The sequence below is a fragment of the Terrapene carolina genome, unplaced genomic scaffold (assembly GCF_002925995.2).
Source record: "Terrapene carolina triunguis isolate 2854851 unplaced genomic scaffold, T_m_triunguis-2.0 Scaffold51, whole genome shotgun sequence".
Lineage (NCBI taxonomy): Eukaryota > Metazoa > Chordata > Testudines > Emydidae > Terrapene > Terrapene triunguis.
Genome location: NW_020664402.1, coordinates 1,937,339 through 1,960,482, shown reverse-complemented (window position 1 = coordinate 1,960,482; position 23,144 = coordinate 1,937,339). Strand labels below are relative to the sequence as shown.

At 50.9% G+C, this 23,144-nt stretch overlaps 1 protein-coding gene across 1 annotated transcript in view; it reads left to right on the top strand.

Annotated features, from left to right (window-relative positions):
• The window catches only part of LOC113407688 (myoferlin-like), a 76,762-nt gene that overhangs the window by 8,526 nt on the left and 45,092 nt on the right, over nt 1–23,144 (top strand). The window contains exons 5-13 of the mRNA XM_029912643.1: nt 2,449–2,499; nt 6,145–6,180; nt 12,173–12,293; nt 12,942–13,045; nt 15,108–15,176; nt 16,606–16,649; nt 17,166–17,248; nt 17,329–17,441; nt 18,217–18,330. Coding sequence (XP_029768503.1) covers nt 2,449–2,499; nt 6,145–6,180; nt 12,173–12,293; nt 12,942–13,045; nt 15,108–15,176; nt 16,606–16,649; nt 17,166–17,248; nt 17,329–17,441; nt 18,217–18,330 — 735 coding nt within the window. The remainder of the gene's footprint in view (nt 1–2,448; nt 2,500–6,144; nt 6,181–12,172; nt 12,294–12,941; nt 13,046–15,107; nt 15,177–16,605; nt 16,650–17,165; nt 17,249–17,328; nt 17,442–18,216; nt 18,331–23,144) is intronic.

The window sequence follows — 23,144 nt, the reverse complement described above, 5'->3', positions numbered from 1 at the left end:
ATCTGGGAACAAAATGGAGGCCATGTTTACAGGATGAGAGACTCTGTTCTTGGAAGCAGTGACACTTGGGGTTTGTGGTGGATAATCAGCTGAATGTGAGCTTCCAGTGTCATGCTGTGGCCCCAAGGGCTAATGCAATCCTTGTGTGCATAAACAGGAGAGTACGGAGGTGTTTTACCTCCATTAATTGTTACCCCAAGAACAGATTGATCCCCGAGTAGCTCTCCTGTTGCTTACTTCTGGGTTCCCTAGATGTTAACCTATTAATCTGTTCCAGCAAGGTGAAAGGAGGGGCCCACCCTAGTAGAATTCTCAGGGTTTACCAAGGATCTCTCCATGCCCTTCAGGAAATTCCCCAGGATAGACTTGATCTGTTTACCCCTGGGAGGACACAGATACAGACTTCTATTCAAAGGATTAACACACAGGCAGTATTTTTCCAAAACAAAAATATTTTTATTATTACTGACAACAGGTTCAGCAATAATTGAATTGTTAAATCTAAATCCCTATTAAGCACTGGATATAAATTGCATAGGTTAAACAAATTATCAGCACATCCTACAGCACAGGGTATACAAGTTAAAGTACCCTGTAAAGTCAGACTGTTGGAACGGCTTAGGTGATTATGTTCTGCACATGGTGATCAGTCCTATGCAACACTGAATAAACTCTAAACTTTATACATAGTAACAAACACACACCCCAGCACCCAACTTTATTATAGCAAACATACTCCCTCATTAATCCTATTTCTGTCCTGTATCCTATCCTGTAACTAGCATGCTTCCTCTCCTTAGGCTTCTCTCCCCCTGCTCTGTCTACGGCTCGTTCTGTTCTGTTCTGTCACTGGTGCTGCTGCAGCAGCTGCTGCTTCTTTCAGGTCTTCTTCTCTGCTGTTCTTTGCTCTTTTAGGTTTCTTTCTTCTGATCTGATCTTCTCCTGGTTCCCCATCTTGACTGACTTTTGCCTGCTGACTGCCTGCCTTTTATTCAGTTTTACCAGCCACTAGACCCTTTCAGATTGGCTTGTTTCTCAATCCTGATATGAGCATACTCTATCTTCCAATCACCTTTAAACCCTCTCTGATTGGTCCATACTTGTAGTCCAATCACAACTGCTAAATCTGGCTGTCGGTCAAAGCTGTTACATAACAAGTCGTAGTATTATGGTCTGTTTACTATTATGGTCTGGTGACCCTCACCTAGTTTTGGACTGACCCCTCCCTGCAGAGGGGGAGTGACCTTTACCCCAGGCTACACTTGTCTGCCAACATACTCACTATAGGCTAAATTGAAACTGATTTCTCACTCTCCTTGGCTATGTGCCAACACTTTACCAAACTATTAAACTGTAAACAATTACCTCATCCCTTTCACTATGTATCCAATTGTTAATTTATGCATCTTAATGTTAAGCTCTACTGTTGCCACCATATTCCTTTCCAATTTCGTTCATTTTATTTTCGCTCTTCCCCTATTTTCAGTTAATGATGGCAAAGCAATGTTTTCAGTGCTTAGGAAAATAGAGCAGCTCAAAATCTCTCTTATCAGTGAGACCAATACTAGAATACTATGTCCACTTTTGTCCTGCAGTTTAAAATAGATGTTGGTAAATTGGAGAAGGTTCAGAGAAGAGCCACAAGAATGTTTAAGGAGTAGAAAACTTGCCTTATAGTGAGAGACTCCAGGACCTCAATCTATTTCGCTTATCAAAAGGGTAGGTTAAGGGGCATGTGATGTATCCGGTGACTTGATCACGGTCTATAAGTTCCTGCCCATGAGGAAATGAAATTCGAGAATAAAGAGCTCTTCAATCTAGCAGCCAAAGGTATAACAAAATCCAACAGATGAAAGTTGAAGCCAGGTAAATACAGGGACAAATTTTTAACCCCGAGTGTAATTAACCTTTGGAACAACTTATCAAAGGTCATGGTGGATTCTCCATCGCTGACCATTTTTAAATCGAGATTGGATGTTTTAGAAAAACATCTGCTCTACTTCAACCACAGCTATTGGACTCAAAGAAGGCATTAATGCCGGGAAGTCCGGTGGCCCGTGTTCTGCAGGACAAGATGATCACAATGGTTCCTTCTGGCCTTTAGATTTATGAATCGATGAACTTTATATTCACAGAGCCTAGTTGCTATTTAGGACTTTCAAGACTTGAAGTCCAATTCTTCTCTGCTTTGCACCTTATGCAGTCATTTCTCCTGTGCAAGGTGCGTGGAGAATTCTGATTGTGTAGCATTTTACGCCGGTGTAAGTGATGAGACGGGTGCCAGGCATTGAAGAATCAGGCCTACAGACCCTTCATGTCAGCACCGCAGAGCTGGGAATTGTGGGTAATAGAGCCATCATGCTGTCCCTCAGTTGGGTGGGGGTGAAGATGGGGGCTTCACCTCCTAGCAAAGGAACAGTGAACCAGTGTCTTGGGTTTGTTTGATAGGTGCTGAACTCAAGGGCGGTGCGAGCGGATTCCATCATTGGAGTGTTCAAGGTGAGTGACAGTGGATGTAATCACCTTGGCAGAGCGAGGTGACTGGACCACGCCAGCAGATATTTTCCTGGTGATGTTGCATGCATGGATGTGGGAACCTGCATACAGGCAATGCTCACTCCCAAGTAGAGCTGGTTGAGAATGTCCTGGGAGGGAGGGAGAGAGAGAGAGACCAGCCCATCTCAGAATAGCCAATAGCCAGGTGGTTAGGTCCCTCACCTAGGGTATGGGAGACCCACCTTCATGTCCTTCCTCTGAATCAGGCAGAGCAGGGACCTGAGCTACTTTCTCCTCCATCGCAGCTGAGTGCCCTAGCCAGTGGGCTGTTCTAGTGGTGTGCACTCATGCCCTCTGGTTTTTTGTGAAAGGTTTCAAAGGGCTCTGCTTGTCCCAGTGCAAAACAAAACAAAGGCCAAAACTTTGAAAATGTGTGAAACGGGATTCTTGTTTTCTGGCCAGCCCTGCTCCCAAGAGGCTCTTTAGGAATCATCTGTTGTCTCCGAGTAGCGATCTCCACAACTGGTTACAGTTCTCAAGTGGGTCAATAACTTATCCTTACTCCAGACATTCATTAAAATTCTACCTATGAACACTCTCCCCCTCACCTTGCTCCTGCCTCTGGCACATTATGGTAACGTGGGGATGAAATTGTCTGTCTTGTCCACTGTAACGTATGTTCCTAGATTTTTGTCTGTCTCTTTCCTAGTCAGTCACCACTTTTCTAGGCAGCCAGGAATTACCTCAACTACTGCTGACTGAAGCTGGTCAGGCACTTTTTGACAAAATCTTGGTTTTCTGAAACTGGACGTTTTCACAGAAACACATCTATTTTGACTAAAATTTTGCCAGAAAGGTTTCTCAGGTCCAGGATGGGATTTCTGATCAAAACCAGAGCAAGAGACTGCCAGAATAGCTACTTGTCTAGAGCACGCCTGGTATGTATGAGTCTAAGGGCTTGTCTCCACTTACCAGGGGATCGACACATGGCGATCGATCCACCAGGGGTCGATTTAGTGGGTCTAGAGAAGACCCACTAATTCTGATCGCTCTCCCATCGACTTCGGTACTCCACAGGAACGAGAAGAATAAGGTAAATAAACGGGAGAGTTTCTCCCATCGACCCAGCGTGGTGCAGACACCGCAATAAGTCAACCTAAGGTACGTCAACTCCAGCTACGTTATTCATGTAGCTGGAGTTGCGTAACTTAGGTCGACTTAGCCCCATAGTCGAGACCTGCCCTAAGGTTCAAGTCCCTAGCCTGAATGAAGGGAATGCCTTAGACGGCCAGCTATTAGCCATTCTGGGATGGGCTGGTCAGTCCCTCTCCCCAGTTCACAAGGTCTTAGTTTTGTTCTGCATCGGAATGGAAGCAAATGTTGAAACATCAAGATTTTTCATTAAATCTTCTTTTGGGGCCAGTCCAACTCCCCCATCCCAGTTCCCAGTTCCACACATGATAGGTGTGATGGGTTAGACCCCCCCAATCCGGGATGCCACCTGATGTGCTGGGGTCCCACTCAGCCCTCCGGCCCTGCCAGCCTGGGTTTCCCTTGTGCTGGGTTGCTGTGCCAGGCTCTCAAACCCCTTTCCAGCACACACCCAGGCAAGACTACACCCAGCTGCAGACACGACTGCAGTCAGATGTGTATGAGAGGATTCACCCAGCACTCATGTGCACGCCCCCTGTGAAGAGGTAACCCCCAGATAATATTGTCTTGCGCTGTAGAGAAATCTATACAATGTAAGTTCATAAATTCGCCCCCTCCCTCAACGTGGAGGAAGAGATGCACAACTTCTTACCCCTGTCCCCAGTTAGAAATTGCACAAACTGGGTTTAATAATAAACCAAGTTTATTAACTATAAAAGGCAGATTGTAAGTGACTATAAGGGATAGCAAACAGAACAAAGCAGATTACTAAGCAAATAAAACAAAACACGCAAACCAAGCTTGATTCGCTAAAGAAACATGTTACAAAATGTAATTTCTCACCCTAAATGTTGACTTAGGCAGGATGCAGAGTTTCTGTTGCTCAGAGTTCCAGTTATTTCTCTTTACAGACTAGTCTCCTCTGTCTCAGTCTGGACTCAGCCCTTGCCTTTCCCACAGCTCAGTTCCTTTGTCTCTTCAGGTACTTTCAGCAGTCTTTCTTCTTGGGTAGGCAATGGAGGAGAGTCCCAATGGCCTTGCCTCCCAGCCTTAAATAGAATTGACATAAGGCGGGAAGCCTTTGTTTCCAGTGGGAAAGTACCAACCGTGTCTAAGGGGGTATTTTTCATCAGGTGACATCACCGGGCCTTGTAGTGTCAATGCAGCATCCCAGGAAGCTCCTCAGGGAGGTGGGAGATTAGTATCTTCGGAGTTCTATTGTCCTTCTTAAATGGCTCATTCAGGAAGATTGCCTGCTGTCTGGTGGGCGTTTCCCCAAGTACAGTCGCCCCCCGACTTATGCAATCGATCCGTTCCGGAAAGCCTTGCATAACTCGAATTTTGCGAGAGTCGGAAACGTATACCTGTACGTTACGCAAAAACTTCCGCAACTCAAAAATCCTATTTCTGGCTTATGGAACTTTTTCCATAAGTGCGATTTTGCATAAGTCGTGTCTTGCATATCCCGGGGAGCATCTGTACACACACACTTGTAATTGTTCCATAGTCAATATTCCTAACTTCAGATACAGAAATGATACAGGCACACAACTTGGATAATCACATTCAGTAAATCAGAACCTTTCCAATGATCTCACATGAGCCATCTTGCACAAAGTATATCTTAGTTATGCCATATTCATCTCATAAGCATAGTTCTGTAAAGAATATGGAGCGTCGTGTCACAATAGGAATGAGCAGAACGAGAACAACAGCTTAGCTCTACTTTGCCTTTGATTTAGCTTCTCTTAGGCTTGGTCTGTGTACACGCTATCACTTACATCGGTATAAGTGATGTCACTCAGTGGTGTGAATGAGTCACCCCGTGAGTGACATAAGTTACGCCGACCTCAGAGCCGGTGGGGACATAGCTACTGTCGCGCATGGGGCTGGAGTAATTAAGTCAACGGGAGAGCTCTCTCCTCTGGGCTTAGAGCAGCTGCACTACAGCATGCAGCTGCATTGGTACAGCTGTGCCATAGGGTCGCCATAGCCTGGATCTACACTACCAACTTATGTCGGTATAACACACCCCGGAGCGACGCAGTTATACTGACCTAACCCCCAGCGTAGACAGCGCTATGTCAGTGGGAGGGCTTCTCCTGTCACCATAGCTACCGCCTACATTCTCCAATCAGTGTAGTCACATCTTCATGAAGTGCTACAGCAGCGCCGCTACCAGTGAAACGCTGCAGCATTATACGTCTAGACAAGCCCTTAGCGTCAGCATGGCCTTGTGCTGTGCTTTTAAGTACAGAACAAGGAGTCAAGCGGGCCAGGGTCTATTCCAGGCTCTGCTGTTAAGTTTGGGGACATCGTTTTGCCGCTCTGTGCCTCCCTTTCCCCACCTGTACGGGGATCCTAGTTACCTGAAGGGGGGCTGCACAGTTTGAAGCACTGGAGGATCCTAAGAGGGAGAGTGTTAGAGGAATGCCAGGTGGTGTTATTGTTCTCCTAGGGCAGATCCCCTAACATGCTCCATTTCCCTCTCCACAGCTTGAGGTTGGCCGTGTGTACGACTCTCCCGGTAGGTGAAGGCTGTTCGTGGCGCCGTTAGACAATTAGATGGGCTGGGCTGTTCCTAGTGCCTGGGTACCAAGGAAGATACAAATCAGGATTTCAAACCAATCCCAGTTTCCCTGCGTTTATTCTCACCCCTGGGACTCCACACCCGTCCCTCACACCCCACCAGGTGCTAGCCTAGTAACGCTGTTTATCTCTTACTGCCTCATGCAGGGGGCACATTCATAGCTCCATCTCATTCCCAGAACACTTTACAAGGGATCCCCCCCACTCCATACACCAGCTTGTCTCCGTGCCACCTGTCACCATGACAACGCTGTAACGCCCCGTACCCACAATAGGTACAGTACCTGGGACCCTTGCCTCCCTGCATGGTAGTCACATACCTGGTTACCTGCATGGTTATCACTCCTTGGAAATTTAGCCTCTATGAACTCAGGATTGGGGAGCAGGCACTAATAAGGACTCATCCCCAGTTAGTTACTTATATGGCTTATATTGCTGCCACCTGGGACACATTCGTTTCTGCAGAGGTAGGACTCCACTTTCAGGATTACTGAGACAGCACCATCCACCAGTGCCAAACTCCCTTGATGACACACAAACTGGGGGAGTGGTAAATAGTGGAGAGGACAGATCCCTGATTCAGAGAGATCTGGATCACTTGGCAAACTGGGCACAAGCAAACACTACACTTTTTAATACAGTTAAATGTAAAGGTATACCTCTGGGACAAAGAACACAGGCTGGGGGACTCTGTTCTGGGAAGCAGGGAATCTGAACAAGATTTGGAGGTTGTGTAGAATAATCAGGTGAACAGGAGTTCCCAGTGTGACACTGTGGCCAAAAGAGCTAATGCGATCCTGTGGTGCATAAACCGGGGAATCTCGCATAGGAGCAGAGAGGTTATTTCACCTCTGTATTTGGCACTGGTGCGACGGCTGCTGGGATCCTGTGTCCAGTTCTGAAGGGTGTTGATAAATTGGAGAGGATTCAGACAAGAGGCATGAAAATGATTAAAGGATTTGTCACAGGGTCCAGTCACTGCTAGTGGCGCCGCCTCCTGGTCACTCTGGAGATTAGCTCTTGAGATTGACACCCCTTCCCATGGTCACATGCCATCACACTGTCTCTCTCTCAGGTCTTCAGCCCCTTTCTTGCTCCAGGAGTTGCTGCGTGACGCATCCCTCCAGCCAGGCCACTCAGTGGCCCCCGCTTCTGGGGTCCATCCTTCAAAGTCTCTGTCACTCCTACAGTGACCTAGGCAGACTTTCCATTCACTGTCCCAGTGGTGACATTTTCCCAGTAGCTGGTAGGGGAACCTGGGCCCACCCTCTTCTCCAGGTTCCTTCCAGCCCAGGGACCTTCAACCCAGCAGTTCTGGACTTTCCTCTCCCAGCCCTCACTGCTCCTTCCCTGGACCGCTTCCTACAACTCCTGGTTCCTCTCCTTGCTGTGTGTGTACCAGTTCCAAACCTTCCTCCCTCCCTCTTCCCCGGGAGTGACTGCCCTTTCCCAGCAGCAGCCCCCTTCTGTTGCCAGCTTCCTGACTTTAGAGACCCCCTATTCCTGCCCAGCTGAACCTTCTTGCAATCAATTCCCTGCTCCCTGGTTCTTCCTTCAGGTGCAGCCTGTGGAGTTAATAGGCCTGCCTGGCCATAGCCCCTTCCAGTCCTATATGGGGTGGACACGGCATCACAAGATTAGAAAACACCCCTTATAATCATAAATTCAAGGAGCTCAATCTATTCAGTTTAACAAAAAGAAGGTTAAGGGTGTGACTTGATAACAGCCTATAAGTATCTACATGGGGAACTGTGGCAAGGTGCCACTGGGCCCTCCTCACTTCTGCCCCTTGCTGCACCCACAAACCAGCCAGAGACCTCTGCACTGGTGCAATCACACGTGCTCTTTATTTCCAGTATACTTTCCCACCACCTTCTAGCTACAAACAGCCTCAGCATTACAGCCTCAGGGACTGCTAGCTCCTGCAGCCAGGAGAGGAGAGTTCCCACTCCCTTTCCTTCTTTCCCCCTTGGCTTCTTTCTTGCCAGCCTTCATGTAGCCCCTGGCTAACGAGGCCGGCAGCTGTTCCCTGTTTGCCAATCAGGCCTGGACTTAGCCAGCCAGCTCCAATTCCCCTTTCTTGATTGGAGCTGGCGTGACAGAGCCTGGCTCAGATTTTCTTAGCCAGCACCCTGTTACAGGAACAAAGATCTGATAATGGGCTCTTCAGTCTAGCAGAGGAAGGTCTAACATGACCCAATGGCTGGGAGTTGAAGCTAGACAAATTGACTGGAAATAAGGTGTCATTTTTTAATGGAGAGAGTAATTAACAGTTACAATTTACCAAGGGTCGTGATGGATTCTCCATGACTGACTATTTTTAAACCAAGATTGGATGTTTTTCTAAAAGATCTGCTGCAGGAATTATTGTGGGGCAGGTTTCTGCCTGTACTCTCCAGGGGGTCAGACAAGACCATAGAATCATAGAATATCAGGGTTGGAAGGGACCTCAGGTCATCTAGTCCAACCCCCTGCTCAAAGCAGGACCAACACCAACTAAATCATCCCAGCCAGGGCTTTGTCAAGCCCGACCTTAAAAACCTCTAAGAAAGGAGATTCCACCACCTCCCTAGGTAACCCATTCCAGTGCTTCACCACTCTCCTAGTGAAATAGTGTTTCCTAATATCCAACCTAACCCCCCCCACTGCAACTTGAGACCATTGCTCCTTGTTCTGTCATCTGCCACCACTGAGAACAGCCGAGCTCCATCCTCTTTGTAACCCCCTGTGATGGGTTTGGGCCCTTTGGGGTGTCACTTGATGTGCTGGGGTGCCACTGAGTCAGCCTATTCTGCCAGCCTGGGTCCCCTTTACCCTGTCTTGCTGGGCTAGGCTCACAAGCCTCTTCCAGCCAAGCACACGGACAGGGCCACACCCAGCTGCACAGAGACAGAGACCCGCTCTGGGAAGATTCAGCCTTAGGGGCTCCCCCAACACTCTGGTGCCCACTCCCTTTAAGGGGGACAAACCCAAAGGTTTTATGAAATTCGCCCCCTCCCTCAGTGTGGAGGGAGATATGCACAACGTCTTTCCCCCGACCCCCAGTTAGAAATTACATAAATTGGGTTATATTATAAACAAGAAATAAGTGTATTAACTACAAAAGGTGAATTTTAAGTGAATATAAGAGATAACAGACAGAACAAAGCAGATTACTGAGCAAATAAAACAAAGTACGCAAGCTAAGCTCAATAGACTTAAGAAACAGGTTACAAAATGTAAATTCTCACCCTAAATATTATTTTAGGCAAGTTGCAAAGTTTCTGTGGTTCAGAGTTCCAGTTATATTCCTTTTCAGACTGGACCCCGTCTCAGTCTGGGCTCCCCTTCAGGTGGTGTTTGCAGTCTTTCTTCTTGGGCAGACAGGCCATGGAGAGGAGGAGTCCCATTTGCCTTCCTCCCACCCTTCCCTTTCCTTCCTGTGGAAAGTTATGAGAAGTCCCAGGTAATGTTTAGTATCAGGTGACAAGACCACCTGACTCTGTAGTATCACAGCGTCCATGAGTCAGGGGCAGTATGGAGGGTCTGCAGGAAGGCCAAAACTTTTCACAGCCCATTGTCCTCGCTGATGGGCCATCCGCCCTGTCTGGCTTTTCCATTGTTGTACCTAAAGTGTTAGCAGGGGGCGTCATCCAAAATAACATAGTTGATACATGTTATCAACTACAGATACATAGGCCTGGTCTACACTGGGGGGGAGTCGATCTAAGATACGCAACTTCAGCTACGAGAATAGTGTAGCTGAAGTCGACGTATCTTAGATCGACTTACCTCCAGTCCTCCCGGCGCGGGATCGACGGCCGCGGCTCCCCCGTCGACTCTGCTACCGCCTCTCGCCCTGGTGGAGTTCCGGTGTCGACGGGGAACGCGTTCGGGGATTGATTTATTGCGTCTAGACGAGACGCGATAAACCGATCCCCGATAGATAGATCGCTACCCGCCAATCCGGCGGGTAGTGTGGACGTACCCATAGTCACTATTACTAACTTCAGATACAGAAATGATACAGGCACACAAATAGGGTAATCGCATTCAGTAAATTATAATCTTTCCAATGCATACAGCTAAATTCCAGTGATATCCTACATGACCCATCTTGCATAAAGTACATCTCAGTTATGACATGTTCATATCATAAGCATATTTTCATAAAGAATATGGAGTGAAAGATCATACCCCTCTTCAGGTAGTTGACGGGTGCTATCAAATCCCGCCTCACTCTTCTCTTCTGCAGAGTAAATAACCCTAGTTCCCTCAGCCTCTCCTCATAAGTCATGTGTTCCAGCCCCTTGATCATTTTCATTGCCCTCCACTGGACTCTCTCCAATTTGTTCACATCCTTTCTGTAGTGGGGGGCACAAAACTGGACACAATACTCCAGATGAGGCCTCACCAGTGCCGAACAGAGGGGAATAATCACTTCCCTCGATCTGCTGGCAATGCTCCTACTACTGCAGCCCAATAGGTTGTTAGCCTTCTTGGGAACAAGGGCACACTGTTGACTCTCATCCAGCTTCTCTGGATCATGATGGTCCCTGTGACTGTATAAAAGCTGAGTGCGGGGTGGGAGGAATACAGTGAGTTGCACAAATCGCAGACCCTGCCGTCCTTCTCTCCCAGGTCATGCTCTCAGCTGGAAATGGCTCAGCCTTTACCACCCGACTCATCTGAATGCTGGCTTGAGAGGCTACTTGAAAGTCAGCCTTTGTGTGCTTGGAGCCGGGGACCAGGCACTGGTAAACACCGCCTGTGAAAGGGACATGATACCGGCAGTGATCCCGCTGAGTTCCTGCCCCATCCTGAGTCACTGCCCAAACCACCGCAGCTCCATCCCAAGGTCTTGGGTTTCCTGATATCTGCGAAACACGAACACAGCCTACACCTGCACTTGGCTGTTCCAAGGCTTCCCTCCGGGACCCACTTCAGGCCATGGGCGGCGAGTAACATAGGCAGGGGGAGGCGGTGCCTTCCCAAACAGCCTAGTGTGACCCTGCCCACACTCCGCCCCCAGGCCAGGCCCCCTCCTGCGGTTCCCAGAGCGCTCTGCCATGGCTGGCCCAGGCTGTCTGGCCTGCCTCCTGCAGGGAGTCAGGGCGGCTGGTGCTGGGGTGGCACCACTCAGAGCACGGGGGGCCGGGAGTGCTGCCTGGCGCACCAGGGCTGGGCCCTCGCCCCCTGGCCACCCGGCACTGGGGCCAGGGGCCACAGTGGGGGTGCTCTGGGCTCCTGCGGGGGAGAGGGAACAGAAGGGGGGCAGATGGGGAGGGGCAGGGCCTTGGGCACAAGGGGAGGGGCCGGGGGTTAGCCTCCTCTAGCAGCCGGGTCCCCCAACAGCCGCCCATGCTTCAGGCCCTTGTTGGAACTCAGTGAACCCACCTACCAGCAAGACTCAGCAGTGATTAGCCTGAATCTCAGTGCAGGGTTTGAACACGAGTTGAGGGTGATTCAGCAGAAGAGCCCTGCGTTGTCAGAAGTGCTGAGCTCCCACTGCAGGTCAAGGCAGCTGTGGGTGCTCAGCGTCTCTGCAGATCAGGCCCTGGCACAACTCATGGTTAGCATCTGCACTCTCACACTTCCATACCTGGCTTCATGCTCTGCCCATCCACAGGCCGTTCTCTCTGGCCCCTGCAGGCCACCATTCATACACAGCCCTAAAATGACTCCTGGTTGCAGCACAAGGGCCCAATCTTCCTCCCACTGGAGCACCTGGCAGAGCCCTCATTGCTCCAGAGGCATCTGGATCTGACCCTAACACCGCACAGGCTGCAAAGTAACCTGCTCACCACGTGCCTTTGGCTCTCTCTAGAGCAGTGAAACACCTGGTCTCAGACACACCACACCCCATCCTCTGGTTCTTACCAGTGCTCTGCTGGTGGGACTGTCTTGCAGTTGTTCTGTGCCTGTATACATTCTCAGCACTCTTCTCTCCTCTCAGGAGCTGGACAAGCCTGCGGAGAGCGAGGACGTAGAGTCCAACCTTCTCAAGCCAGCAGCGATGCCCGTATGCATGGCCACCTTTCAGCTCCGCGTATACAGAGCTGAGGATATGCCCCAAAGTATGTGTCATATAGTGCAGAGGATACCCCTCCATGGCCTGGTAGTCAGACCAGGGGGATGGGAGCCAGGACTCCAGGGACTGTTCCTCAGTCATTTCAGCTCCTTGGGTGGGGACTGGGCCTTCTGATGTTTGTACAGCACCTAGCACACTTATGGCTGCTACCAGAACACAGGAAGCACAAGGGTTTGACAGTCCCTGTTGCTCACCCCTCTGCAGTGACAGCTCCTAGAGAGGCTGGAGACAAATCATACAAATATAGAATATCAGGGTTGGAAGGGACCTCAGGAGGTCATCTAGTCCAACCCCCTGCTCAAAGCAGGACCAATCCCCAGACTGATTTTACCCCAGTTCCCTAAATGGCCCCCTCAAGGATTGAACTCACAACCCTAGGTTTAGCAGGCCAATGCTCAAACCACTGAGCTATCCCTCCCAAATACATTAGGATCTTTGCCCACTATTGTAGGGTGGCCTGCCATGTTGCCTGCCTGCTTTCCAATGTCACCAGCTTCCTCTGCCCTTTCAGACCCTCGTTACCCTCAGCCGAGGGGAGGTTTTGGGTTTCCCACTGAAGCACAGACGGTCAGCGGGAGTAAACTGTGCCAGCCAAGAGCTATCTGACACGAACGCATCTCTCTTCCCTCTCCAGTGGAGGACTCTTGCCTGCATTACTTTAGGTCCATGTTCCAGATGCATGTCGACAAAAGGATCTGCGCTGACCCTTCTGTGGAAGTTAGTTTTGCAGGGAAAACGGTAGGTAACATGCAGCTCTGCTCAGAAAAGTGACCTCTTGGGAGAGGGGTGTGTTTACAGCACCAGGCAACGTCAGTCTCCTCACCAACAGCCAGTCTTGTACTCTAAACACTAACACATGAGTGTAGTAACAGATATGTGGCCCCTAAAAATGCCATGGCAACAGAGGCGATAGAATTCAGATCCCCCCCCCCCAGAGCTAAAGGAGAATCCCCATTAGCTGTTGGGAGTGCAGTATACAGCCTGTTACACACAGCTGAGCAGGACGGATTGCATCCACACGCTAGCCTGTTCATTACAGATGACGCAGTGCCATCTAGCAGACGTGAATACACACGTAGAGTAAGCCTGGCAGTAGGAATTTCTACACAACACCATGGACTGAATCCCCATCCCATTAGTATAGTAACACATGAGTGCTCTAGAGTCACCCAGTTCACTCCTGTTACCACGGCCAGGCTGGTAGTTATTATCCTGCGGCAGTTTCCAGAGCGAACTTGCTCTATTCGAGTCCAAGCAAGATTTGTTTGCAGCAGCACAGCCAAGCAACTTCCATCCCTGAGGGCTGAGAGTCAAACTGGGCCCTGTTGTATTAATTTGGATGGAATACATAGGCCAAAGGTGTTAATATAAGCCAGTCACTGTCCAACATTAAGCAGTGTTAAACAAGGTCCAAGGTTTGGTACACAGAGACCTCAGCCTGGCAAACACACGATTACAAATTCTTTTAACTTTTTATTAAAGATACAGAAGAGAAGGAAACACAATTAAAGCATCTGAAATATAAAGTATTAAGTAAGGCTTTAATTTTAACAACAATCCTTGTTCCCTTTCCCTTTAACTGGAGAAAGTTTTTAGAAGGAAAATCCATCTTGTCTGATGGTCTCTTAAAGAGTCAAGGTGGGGGAGGTGATATATTTCATTGGCCCAACTTCTGTTGGTGAAAGAGACAAGCTTTCAAGCTGCACAGAGCTCTTCTGTACTGAAGAGGAGCTCTGTCTAAGCTTGAAAGCTTGTCTCTTTCACCATCGGAAGTTGGGCCAATGAAAGATATGACCTCACCCACCTAGTTTCTCTAATATCCTGTGACCGACACAGTTATAACATCACTGCAAACAGTCTCTTAAATGGTTTTAAAGATGGTAATAACTGTTTTGGGGGCTTTGTGGGGGGAGGAGTAAAAGAGAAGAAAGTAGTTGAGATGAGCTGGAGTTGTTGTTGCTGCTGTTGGTCAAAGTCCAAAATTGTCTCTGGGCTATACTACAGACCTGTATCGGTATAACAGCGTCGCTCAGGGGTGTGAAAAATCCACACCCCTGAGCAATGTAATTACACCGACCTCGCCCCTCGTGTAGACAGCGCTACGCCTCTCAAGGACGAGATTAACTACACCCTTGGGAGAAGCTCTCCCATCCGCATAGTAGCGTCTTCATTAAACCGCTACAGGGTGCCGCTGTAGTGCTATGCTTGAAGACAAGCCCAGAGTTAGTTGAGATAGGCTGGAGATGTCACTGTTGTTGTTGAAGTCAGTTTTCGAAGGAAAAGCACCGTTGTTTGACAGTCTCTCAGATGGTAATAAGTGTCCTTTTGGGAGAAAAGAGAAGGAGCTAGTTGAGATGGGTTGGAGCTGTCCTTGCTGCTGCTGTTGTTAAAGGCTGATCCTGTTTCTTAAGAAGACACACCAAGAAAAACACACACAAAAGGGGTGAGAAAAGAACAGGGAAGGTAGAAAATGCAGCTTCTGTCTCTGGTGTGATTCTCACTTGTAACCTCCCTGCTGGAGAAACATAGGCACAGGCACTCTGAGGCCTGGCAAACTCATACCAGCCAGTCCTGATGATCCCACGATGGGAAGGCAACTGGTGATGGTGCTAACGGTGCATGGGACAGTACCGAACCTCATCTAAGACTCTGCAGTGTTGCCTGGAGAGCAAACTCTTGTTTGCTGGGGGAAAATATGGGGAACTAAGGTAGGTGAAGGAAGTGATTGACCTGCAGAGGGTGTAGCTGGAAGGAGAGGTGTTGACCTCTGGTTTCTAATAGTGTCATTTAATGTTCTCAGCGCTGCACCAGAGTGATGCCAAGAAATGCCAACCCGGAGTGGAACCAGGTGCTGTTCTTTCCTGCCCAGGTGAGATGGATGACTCGGTAGGAAGGGGATGTTGTCAGAGCCCCAACAATCTGCATTGAACATCTGCCCTGCATCCCTTCTTTCTCCCACGTATTACCCAAATTCTCTTTTCCTGAAAGAGGATCAAGGGAGTTCTTGCCATAGACACCCTAATAGAGTCTCTCCCTGGGAGAGCCGGCATTTGCAGCACAGAGTCCCAGGAGTATTGACGGGGGGCAGGAGAAGTGACACACAGAGCTTGTGGAAGGTCATGTCCTTTCCCTCTTGTGGGGGCTGGGTTTCTCCCCTGCACATGTTCCTGACTCTGGGAACTGTCACAGAGTCACCGGGCGATGCTCTGGAACTGCTCCCTACGAAGCCAGTCAGGATTCTGGGAAAGTCTCCTCTCTGTGAGCAGACTATCTCCAGGGCAAGAAGCTTCCACAGCTTCCACCTTCCTGGGTCTGACCTCGGAGCATTCAGCATCCTGAGCCCCACCGTGTGCTTCCCACAGTGAGTCTGCCCGGGTGGGGCTCCTGGGGCAGCCAGAGGGCCCTGCACCCCACCTCTGTAGTCAGACGTGACTCTCAGCCAGCGTAAAACAGAAGGTTTATTAGATGACAGGAACACAGTCCAAATCAGAGCTTCTAGGTACAGAAAACAGGACCCCTCAGTCAGGTCCATCTTGGGGGGTGGGGAGCGCGGACGCAGGTCTGGTCCTCCCCCGTCTCCCCAACCAGCTCCAAACTCTCTCACTTCCAGCTGCCTGGCCCCTGCCCTGCCCGTTGCTCCTCCTCCAGCCTTTGTCTCGCTTCCCGGGCCAAGAGTCACCTGGTCACGTCCCCCTCCTGGGTCTCAGGTTACGAAGGGGCGGCCATAGCATCTATGCAGGGAACTGGAGCATCCCCCACAAAGGTCACCCATGCTTATTCCCACCACCTAGACACTGGTGCGACACACAGGGAAACGGAGGCGCACACAGCGTTCAAGCAAAACAGTAAGACTCACATACAGCATAAGAAGGGAAAATCCCCACTTCCTCACAGGAACATAAGGATTGCTGGAGTGGAGCCAGCGCTGCAGCAGAGGAAGAGGCTGGAAGCCCTGTCTGTAGGGAGGGGAAGGAAGGAAGGCACCTGCTCTGTGGAGCTACTACCCCTTCAAGAGGGGGAGTTCCCCATAACGGTTGCCTCCCTCTGCTCCCCCTAGACATTGCTTCAGCTTCTCCGTCCACTGACCATGCCCAGCTCCCACCGCTGAAGAGCCAGATGGGGCATCCAATGGCTTTGTCACCAGTCCACACGGCAGCATCCTTCCTAGCATGCCAACAGGCAGGGCAGCCCTGCCGTGTGAACCGTGGGAAGGAAGAGCCTTGCTGTGTCATTTAATGTCTCACTGGGGCTGGCCCCTGGGACGTATGCCCTTCTAACCTGCCACCTTCCCATTGCAGTTACCGGCCGTGTGTGATAAGATCAAGCTCACCGTGCTGAACGGGTAAGCAGCACTTTGGACAGTCCCTGCCTGGAGCCGGCAATCCTGGCGTTACCCCCAGAGGAAGGGGAGTAGCTGAGGGTGAGGCTGGCCAGTGGGATGAGGGAAGAGCCAGCAGGGACACTGTGGTGGGTGGAAGGGAAGGGACCTGCAAGGGGTTAATAAATAGACATGTTGCTCTGTGTTACGTTAGAGAAGGCAGGTCAGGGAAGGGGGAGGTTCTGGATGGTCCTTAGTTCTGGGGGAGTTCATTCTGCAACTGGCCCCAAAGGAAGCTCTGGCTCCTGCCCTGACGATCCTTACAGCAGACAGTTCCCTTGGGCCGCAGCAGTGCAGGGGTTGACCAGAGCTTTGGCCAAGTTTTAAATACCCTGATCCCAGGCCGAGGAGCCCCTTGACTGGGCTGGCAGAAGCCAGTGTCCGTAGACCCCAGGGCTTGGTGGACCTTTTGCTCAGCAGCACCCCCACCCTGCTCCAATGACACAGAAAGGCCCTTTGCTGTCTGCTCTGCATTTCCAGGGACCGAGCAGGAAAGAGGGACGTCCTTGGGACCACCTACATCAGCCTGTCCCAGGTGTCCTCCACGGGGGCTGAGATAGAAGGTAAGGGGCTCTGACTGCTCACCGAGAGCTGGCTTCATTCTGGGCCCTTTCGTCCTCTCAGGTTCCTCTCTTGGTTCCAGGGGATTTCTCCGGGTTCCTGCCATGCTTTGGACCCAGCTTCCTGACCCTCTATGGGAGCCCCAGGGAATTCACCAGCCTCCACGACCCATATGAGAAACTCAACTCTGGGAGCGTAAGTATCTCCCTTCTGTTCATGGCCCGGATCCCAGGGAGAGCATGTCCTGGGGGCGAGGTCCTCATGACTCCCAAGACCTGGGTTGCCATGAGTCCGTGCCACTAGGCTCGTAGCATGGCATCTGACATTCCCACCACAGCACTGGGTTGACTCTGGCCCCTCACTGACGGGAGCACCCTACAGTTCCCCAAGCTGCTCCAGAGATGGGTGAATTGTACAGGGAGGATGAGAGAGGGTGACCAGTACGTGACAGCCCATCTCCCCAAACACACAGTGTCTGTCTGCCTTCCCCTCTGAGCCCAACGCACAGAGGCATGGTCGCTCCTGGGGTAGCAGGCCACTTCCAGCACTAAGCAGTGCTCCCAGCCTGCATCGTCAGCGTGAGTGACCTCTGGCTGTTGTTGAAGGGGAAGTTAGGAGGGGAGGAGAAGGGATCTGGAGGAGCAGGGACAGACCTGGGTTTGTGGGGGGCAATCTGCACAGGAAGAAATCTGGCAGAGACCTTTCTCCTCCTGCACGGCCCATAAGTTGCCTCTTACTGCCCTGAGTTGTCCCAGGAGCTGCAGAGCCTGCATGGAGCCCGTAAACATTGCGGCGAGGGGCTCAGACAGTTGTTTGGGCTGCTTGCGCTTGATGTCAGGCCTGGAAAAAGAGTGGGGAAAGCTTCTCCGTGCTCCTCCCTCTCTTCTCTTACCCCTCTTCCAGGGTCTCCCATTCCCTCGCTCTTCTATCCCCTTCCTGCCCCTCTTCTCCGGACCCATTTGTCTTCCAGGAGGAAGGGGTGGCCTATCGAGGTCGGATTCTAGTGGAATTAAACACCAGCATGGATAGGACCCCCCAGCAGGAAATAGAGGAGATCCCTGCAGAGGCTGTTGCCAGGGTGGAGGTAACTAGCCATGATTGAGGGTGTGACCCCAACACCCCAGGCCAGCCATGGCCTAACAGTGAACGGGGAAGGGGAGCAGAGCTTCTCAGGAAGCAGTTCCAGCGGAAGGGAAGCTGCACATCATCTATGAATTGTGATGCTGTGTGAGCATCCCAGCCGGCCCCGTATGAGCTGTGGTTGCCCTGGGAGCTCCCAGTGGCTCTTCCAGGAGCCCGCGGCTTTCTCCTCCAATTGCAGGGATTGGCAGTTAGACAGAAACACACGTTCACTTGGCCCCTGAGCCCATTTGAGATAGGAACCATAATAAACTCCCCGTGCAGTTCTTACTGTCACGGCTCAGAGCAGAATTGCACTTGACAACAAAACACGTCCTGGAGCCGTGAGAAAGGCAGGGCCCCAGAATCTGTCCTCTTGGTGCCGGGAGAATATCGGAAAGAGGTTGGAACAGATCTCACCCACTTACGCTGATCACATCGCAACCATCCCTGGTCCCTCCCCACCAATGCACCCCGGAGAAGCTCTGTAGCCTCTGCTACCAGGGACATCTGAGACAGAACCTTTGACCTCATTCAGAGGAAATGTAGATGGGGAGTGACAAAATAAAGCTCTGTAATAGTTAATGCTATCACTTTTTGGAAGGGAGATAAAACCTCCCAAGCGTCAGGGTTTAGCTACTAACTTTCCAGGGTGAGAAAGAGACCATCATGGGGGCAGATTATCCCACATCTGCTATTGTGAGGTTTTTGCACCTTCTGCTGAAGCAGTTGGTGGTGGCCCTTGTGGGACATGGGGCTAGATGGGGCCTGATCCCGTCTGGCAATCCCAGTGTACCTAGGAAAGTACAGAAGGGCAAAGCTTCCCTCCAAAGGTCACATCATTGGTGATCCTGTGAGTCTGGTTCTTTCCCCACCAGGATCCGAGGTCGTGTGTGTTCCTGGTGGATACATGGCTTAGAGAACAGGAACCCCGGGGTGTCATTTGACTCTTTCTCGTGGAATCAGTCACTGACTTTTCTTTCCCTCCAGTGTTCCCCTCTGCCTGGGTTCTTAATTTAATCATGTTTCTGGAATTTTGGTGCCTCAGGGTCTGGCAAGATGGGTGTTCAGGGGGATCCTGCACATTGGCTGGCTCCTTGGGGAGCGGTCCCCCAACCCCAGGACTGTACATATGCAGAAAATCCAGTTCCCTTTTTGGGGTTACCTGGTGTTTCCCCCTCCCAGCACTGAGTCCTTCCCTGCCCCCTAGAGGGCTGTGATCTGTGCTCTGTTTACCCTTTGATTAGATGCACCTTTTCCCAGCAGCTCTCTTATAACTGCTCCCTGTGTCTCACCAGCCTGGGGAAAAACACCCCCCTCTCTGCCCATTGGGTCATTTGCATTCTCACAAACCACCACCTGGCAATTTTCTGATCTCAACTCCTCTGCTGTCACAGGCGTTGGAGCTACATCTTGATGTAAAGAGACACCGTTACTTTCCAAAAACTTTTCAGAAATAGCATCCTGAAAAACTGGGACCTGGATTCGGGTACCTCCGCCACCCCTTTCTCTGTCCCTGGGAAGTCAGCTGTATGACTGCTCCCCTCCAGGAAGTCAGTCACACAGTTCCCTCTAAAAACCTGGGTCATGGGCTGAGTGCCTGGGTGCACAGATGCTGACCCAGCCATCCTCCTAGTGTCCTGGGCATCCTGCCCCAAGTGACCAGTGCAGAGACATTCCTGTACCCCCACTATTCCTTCCCCAGTTTCCTCCTCTGGGCCCCCCTCTAAAACACATTTCTCTGTGCTCCCTAGGGAGGGGTCTGTCTCTTGTTCTTCTGCAGAACTCTGCCAGCTAACAACTGGGACAGTTTCCTTAATCCCTGACAACCCCTCTCCTGCCCCTGCGCCTGAGGGCATGTTGCCTTCTGCTGGAAAGGAGCTAGTCTCAGCCCCTCCCACACTTGGAAGCACCCTGCTTCCCTGTGTTACAGAGTCACAGGAATCCTCACCCACCTCAGTGGTTTCTGAGATTCCCTGGCTCTTCTCTGGGCTCTCCTCTGGGACCTGCTTTCTGCTCCCTAGAGCCAGGTATATCTCTGGTTCAGCTGTGACCTGCTGGCAGCTAACAACCTGGACAGTTCTCTCCCTGGCCGGCATTACACCCCCATCCCTTCCCGATGTGGTGTTGCCTCCAGCTGCAGTGCAGGAGCTGGTCTTATTGTGTGCAGGCCATAGGTGTTCCCAGTTGTGGATTTTTGGAGCGATGGGAATGGTTGGGGTTGGTGGTTTCTGGTTCTACTTCTCTAGCAAGTCCAGTTTGCATTTTCTCTCTCTCTCTCCTTCCTCCCACTCTCCTTCCTTCTCCTCCCTGGCCAGTTTCTTTAGTAGCAATATTCTCTGGTGCTCCCTGTCCTTTTCTGCAACCTGCAGCCTAAAAAGCTCCAACTTCGCAATCACTTCACTGCTTTCACTCATGTTCCTGCTTTTCTGTCCCTACTTCCCTTTCCCGAAATAAGCAAACAGAAAATAACAAACCGGTAGCCTCCTCCTGACTCTCCTTAGCCACTACACTTAAAATCTTTACACGAGTGTATGAAGTGTAAATCTTGCTCAGTACAACAAGCTGTGTATTTTACGCTGCTCACTGCGCCTCTGTAGCGGGCTCCCCAGCGTGCAGCCTGGAACTGTGGGACCGCTGTGCCCCCTGAACTCTCCCCAGCCTGGGCTCTCTCTCACAGTGCCTGGCTAGTGACCAGCAGCAAACCCCTCCAGGCGCTGTGATCACTCAGCACAACCACATGTGGAGACCCCACACCCAGCTGGATTGCATGAATGCTCCAAGAGCCACTCATGAATCACCCAGAGAAAGGCACCAGAGCCAAATTCCCTCAGCTCCCAGCACTGTACCCCAGGAATATACCGTCACCACTTCATCAATGGAAAGTGGACAGACACCAGCCTTTGGCAAACCTGAGCAGATTTGCCACACACTTCATACAAACTCACAGGTAAAGATAAACAATTAAACAAATGTCTTGACTATAACAGGTAGATTGTAAGTGATATTAAGTGACAGGCAAAAAGTCAGAGTTAGTTACCAAAAGAAATAAAATCTAAGCACGCAGTCTAAACTCTCAACCCTATTAGACTGGGCAGCACCTAGACCAGGGGTCGGCAACCTTTCAGAAGTGGTGTGCCGAGTATTCATTTACTCACTCTAATTTCGCGTGCCAGTAATACATTTTAATGTTTTTAGAAGGTCTCTTTCCATAGGTCTATAATATATAACTAAACTATTGTTGTATGAAAAGTAAATAAGGTTTCTAAAATGTTTAAGAAGCTTCATTTAAAATTAAATTAAAATGCAGAGCCCCCCTGGACCGGTGGCCAGGACCCGGGCAGTGTGAGTGCCACTGAAAATCAGCTCGCGTGCTGCCTTCGGCACGCATGCCATAGGTTGCCTACCCCTGACCTAGACTAAGCAGTTTTTCTCACCCCACTGGATGTTGCAGTCCTTAACATACAGGTTTGTTCCTTAAACCTGGGCCAGTCTCCTGTGTTGGAGTCTTCAGTCTTCTTCTCAGTGTCTTGGTTGCTTGCAGCGTAGGTGGGGGCAGGAGAAGGTCCAGTATGTGTCCACTCTGCCTGTTTTATACCTTCAGTCCATGTGTTTGAGGAGCACAAGTCCAGGCGTGTCTGGGGGCATTGCTGAGTCACCCAGCAAGGTTGCAGACATGCCAAACCCGTGAAAAAAACGCATAAATTGGTCTTGTTTTTGGCTTAATTGGCTTGTGAGTTGCTTGTTGGCTAGTTTTGGGCTTGTAGCTTGTTGCTCGTTGTAACTTGTTGCTTCCTTTGTTTTATTAGCTCCCGGCAAAGGGGGGGGCAAGTGGGGGAGAGAGTCAGGGGTGCAGAGCAGGCCCACTACAGTCCCAGACTGCACGCCGGAGGGATCTAGTCCCATGGAGTGTTGGGGTTCTTAGGGATTGGCTTGTTTTGAAATGGGATTCGCTTGGTTTTTGGCTTATTGTGAAAGTCGAGGTGCTTATTTACCGGGCGAAAGTTGGCAACTGTGCAAGGTTGAGCAATTCCCCTGGTGTGGTGACATGCAGGTGAGTCATCGCATTGTAGCTCCCTTGCTGGACAATGGCTGGTGATGGGTAGGGTTACCATTCGTCCGGATTTACCCGGACATGTCCTGCTTTTTGTGTTAAAAATAGCGTCCGGGGGGGAATTTGTAAATCACTAAAAATGTCCGGGATTTCCCCCCCAGGCAGAGCGAGGCGCGGCTGGGAGGGCTGCAGGAAATTCAGCCGCTCGCATGGGGCTCTGGCAGCCAGAGCCCTTCCCCCGCAGCTTGCCGGGCTGGACTCCGGAGCAGCTGTAGAGCTCCTCCTCCCCCCCCTCCCTCCCTGCATTCTGAGCCGGCCGGCCTGCCGGGCCGTTTGCATCGGGCCTTGGCAGCTCCTCCTCCCCCCAGTTCTCCTTCTCCCCTGCTCCCTCGCTCCGGCAGCACTGTGCGGGGGGCAGGGACCGGGTTGTGTGATGCGCTGGGGAGCGCAGCCACGTGTCCGGCTCCGCACAGAGCCCAACACCATGTTCTGAGCGGCAGGGTAAGGGGGCCAGGGGGTCGGAGAAGGGGCAGGGAGATTTTGGAGGGGGCAGTCAAGAGACGGGGGGGGGGGCGGGAGTTTGGGGGGGGCTTTTTGAGGGGGGGTGGAGAAGGTTTTGGGCAGTCAGGGTACAGGTAGGGGGTAGGGTCCTGGGGGGCAGTTAGGGTGGGGGGTCCCAGGAGGGAGCAGTTAGGGGATAAGGAACAGGGAGGCTTAGGTAGGGG